This window comes from Frankliniella occidentalis, unplaced genomic scaffold (assembly GCF_000697945.3).
Source record: "Frankliniella occidentalis isolate FOCC.00 unplaced genomic scaffold, Focc_3.1 Scaffold7, whole genome shotgun sequence".
NCBI lineage: Eukaryota > Metazoa > Arthropoda > Insecta > Thysanoptera > Thripidae > Frankliniella > Frankliniella occidentalis.
In genome coordinates this window covers 3419170-3423036 of record NW_026267137.1, presented here as the reverse complement: position 1 = coordinate 3423036, position 3867 = coordinate 3419170, and the positions used below count along the sequence as shown (strand labels likewise).

The 3867-nt window shown below is 64.6% G+C and overlaps 1 protein-coding gene across 1 annotated transcript in view; it reads right to left on the bottom strand.

Annotated features, from left to right (window-relative positions):
• The window catches only part of LOC113204735 (homeobox protein slou), a 34807-nt gene extending 33406 nt beyond the window's left edge, over positions 1-1401 (bottom strand). Inside the window, exon 1 of the mRNA XM_052273738.1 lies at positions 255-1401. Coding sequence (XP_052129698.1) covers positions 255-1188 — 934 coding nt within the window. The 5' untranslated portion in view covers positions 1189-1401. The remainder of the gene's footprint in view (positions 1-254) is intronic.
• Between the last annotated feature and the right edge of the window lie 2466 nt (positions 1402-3867).

Genomic DNA, 3867 nt, shown 5'->3' with positions numbered 1-3867 from the left:
TAATAGATTTAAAAGAGTTTTGAAGTTAGTGGCGTACTAATTTCATGTTGCTTTCAAAAACCATTTTAGGCGACTGACTTCCAAATTATGAGAGCCCGAACATAGGCAAGATATTAACTGCGTTGCTGAATTATTCCGAATCATTCTCATGTACAGTATAAAGGTTTCACATGCCGTTTTCACGGATTTCCTTTCGAAGAGCGGGTACTACTGGCACGGACGGACGGGTTGCCTCCAGCAAACCTGCCACTCACCTGACGAGCTGTCGTGCGGGCTGGCCGTGTCGAGGTGCGGCCGCCAGCAGCCGGGGCCCGCCGCGCCTCCCAGCAGCGGAAAGGCGCCGAGCGGCCCGCCGAGTGCACCGCCCAGGGCGCCGCCCATGGCCCCCAGCGGGCCGCCCAGGCCGAGGTGCGCCAGCGGCCCGCTCAGCCCGGCGCGCTCCTTCTGCTGCCCGGTGAACATGTTGGGGTCCAGGATGTTCTTGACGGAAAAGGCGAGGCCGCGCCGGATCTGGTGCGAGGGCGGCGGGCTGGGCTGGCAGGTGGAGGGCGGCGACGGCGACCTGGCGCTCCGCGGGCTGTGGGGGCTCCGCGGGCTGCGCGGGCTGTGGGGGCTGTTGGACCGGGACCCGGGTGGACTGCTGAGGCGGGGACTGCTGCCGCCCAGCCGCGGGCTGAGCTTGCCCACGCTCGCGTGCAGGTGGTGGTGGTGATGGTGGTGGTGGTGATGGTTGTTGTTGAGGTGGAGGTGGTGGTGGTGGTTGTGGTCGTCGTCCGGGGCCGAGGACGACGCCATGGAGGAGGTGGGCGAGAGCCTGTCCTCGCAGGGGTGCTGCCGCAGCCCGAGCAGCGGCCGGCGCGTCAGGTCGACAGGCAGCGCGGCGAGCGAGGCCAGCGACGTGGCCTTGACGTCGTCCTTGAGGCGTCTCCGCAGCTCGTCCTCGTCGTCGTCCTGGACGGTGTCCATGTCGGCGGCCGTCTTCTTGTCGTGGATGGGCGCCACGGGCACGGCGATGGGCCGCACGAGCAGGGAGCCGGCCCCCGGCACGGCGTACACCCCGTGGCGCACCAGGTGTCCGGGGCCCGGCGCCGTCGGCGAGGCCGCGGGCGAGCCGGGCTGCTGCGGGGCCGTCGGTGGGGACGCCTGTTGCTGTTGGTCCAGACGCTGCATCATGATCATCGTCATCATGTCAACATGTCACTGACACTGGCACTGGCAACACGCTCGCGCACTATCGCGCTCACATTCACACACACGCACACAGTCACAGAACACTCACACACGCACACACTGACACGCGCGTGCTGAGCGATCGTCCTCGCGGGCGCGGGCCCGGGCGCATGCGTGTCGGCGCTGCGGGGACGCGCGCCTGTGTCGTGCGCTCGGCGGGGAGGGCTGGGAGGGACTGGGGCTGCGGCGGCGGCAGGCAGGCAACCCCGCGGCCGGGAGCCGGGCCGGCCAGGGCACCCCCACCCGGCCACCCCTGCCCGGGCTGCAGGCCCCGCCCACCCGGCACGGCCCGGCGGCAGGGGACCCTTCCCTAACCCTCCGCCCTCCGCACCGCTGCCCTCCGCCCCTCCAACCCCCTCGCATCCTCCTTGCGGTTTGTCCCTGTCCTTGCCTGGGAGATGGTAGACTCTCTCTCACGCTGACTCTCGCTCAATCTCGCTCTCTCTCTCTCTTACTCACACACACGACGGCCGCAACGCTTCACTCTCCCTCGAGTTTGTGTGTGTGTGTCTGTGTGAGAGAGAGTGAGATAGATAGTTAGAGAAGGAGAGGGATAGAGATAGTAGTGGCAGGCGCAAGTGAGGCGGAGGGGGCGGGGGTGACGCTTATGTACAAACAGCGACCGCAGAGAGCGCCGCGCGATTTCCTCAACATGGCGTAAAAGTGGCGAGCGGTGGCGCGCGTCGCTGCACGGGGCGGGACGGGGGCGGAGGAGGGGCGTAAATGATAGGGCAGAAACCACTGGCCGCGGCGGACGAACTGAGGCAGGAGTGGAGGCGTCGTGGTTCCCCCGCAATGTTTTAGTCTAGTCGGGCGCCGCGTGGCAAGTTCCAGGAGTTGAGTGCGCTTATTATTTTAAAACGTGAACTGATCTAGGCTATTTTTTACAGCTTACGGATTTGTTTCGACAAATTTCGATATCCCAATGGGACAAGGTTTCCAGTCAGCTTCCGAAGAAATTATGGCGTCCGTCATCGTCTCAGGTTTCGGCGGTCGCGTCGTTCTCCATATACCATCCAATCCACAAACTGCGGCGACTTTTCCAGTAAAACTCCCCGTGCGCCGCACACACCCCCTCTTGGCGCCGCTCTCTCTCTCTCGCTCTCACTCTCGCGCCGCCATATCAACATCATAATAAGCGCACTAAACTGTGGGACGGGACCGCAGCGTGCCGGCTGGGCCCGCCGCGAGGGCCGCGAGGAGGCGCTGCAAAGCAGGTGCTAACAGTCGCTCGACCCCGCCGCCCCTCGCCGCCCCTCGCCGCCCTGCCCCTCCCTGCCGCCGCCCCCTCCGCGGCACGGCGGCGCCGACCAATGGCAGCGGCCGCCGCGCTGAAGTGCCGCGCAGGCTCCTCCCCCCACTGCTCCTGCCGCCGCGGAGAGTGTCTCTCTCTCTCACACTCACACTCTCAGCTCGCGCGGCGCCACTTCATCCCCGGCAACCCCCTCGTCGATGTCGTTTAGGGGGCGGGGGGTGGCCGAGGGCGGCCGGGGGTGGCGCCGCCCCCCACCCCGCTCTTCTCGCCGCCGCCGCCCCACGCCGCCTCTTAAACGCTTCATTTACGCAGGGGTAATTATGACGCGGGGGTACTAAATGGCGGCCCGTTAGAGCGCCGCCCCGCCACGCCCCGCCCCGCCCCGCCACGCCCCGGTGTGCGGCGGGAGAGGAAACTTTGTGGCGCAGCCGCACAGCGTAGCACGTCCAGTCCAAGCCATCCGTCCAACGTGCATCTCTATTCTCTACACTGCACATCCGACCATGATGTCATTTACTCCCACTCCCTTTTGTATCCTTTGCGAATCGCATCCATCGGCATAGCCCATTCTACTTGATATTACCATATCGCAATACATACTTTTATGCCGATCTGATCCATCAATCAACTGTGTGTGTACGTCCAACATCACACTTCCATACATTTCTCTATACCTCCCAAATCCTTGCTCCGCCCACCACTGAACCAGAACCATACCGAACCACACTCGCTATAGCATAACAAGCCTCGTTATAGCCTCCGCTTCTGCCGCCGTCCTGCCGTCTCAGACCCGTCGTCGGGTCGGCCCGGCGCTTCTCCTTATTGGCCCTTTCTCCGCAATTCACCTCAGAAGAGCCATAGTCTCTGTTCGGGGCCGGAGCTCTCTCTGTCTCCTTCTCTCTCTCCCTCTAGATCTCTCTGTCTCTTATTTTGTGTTCTCTCTCTCTCTGTCTGTCTGTCTTTCTTCGCTCCCTCCAGCGCGCGACTCCTGGGGGCCCCCCGCCGGCGCCCGGCGTGTCCAGGGTAGGCACCGCGAGTTCGCCGCCGCGCGCCGGGTGGCCTACCCTCCGTGCCGCGGGAGCCGCGCCGCCGCCTCCGGCAGCCACTCCGGCGGCCTCCGGCTCCGGCTCCGGGCGCCTCTCCCATCCCGACCGAGTGCACCACTTTTCGCTCTGTTTGTGTTTCAATGGGCATTTGCGGCCGACCGACACGATACCCTCGAACCATAAAGGGAATCAGCGACGGAATCCACTTTAAAACCCCTGTGTGTGTGGCAGGGCGCCGAGAGAGGGGCCGGCCGCCGCCGCTGCCGCTGCCGCCCGGGCCGAGGGGAGGGCGAGAGAGAGCCTCTGGTATATTCAATCAACAGGCGAGGGGAGTGG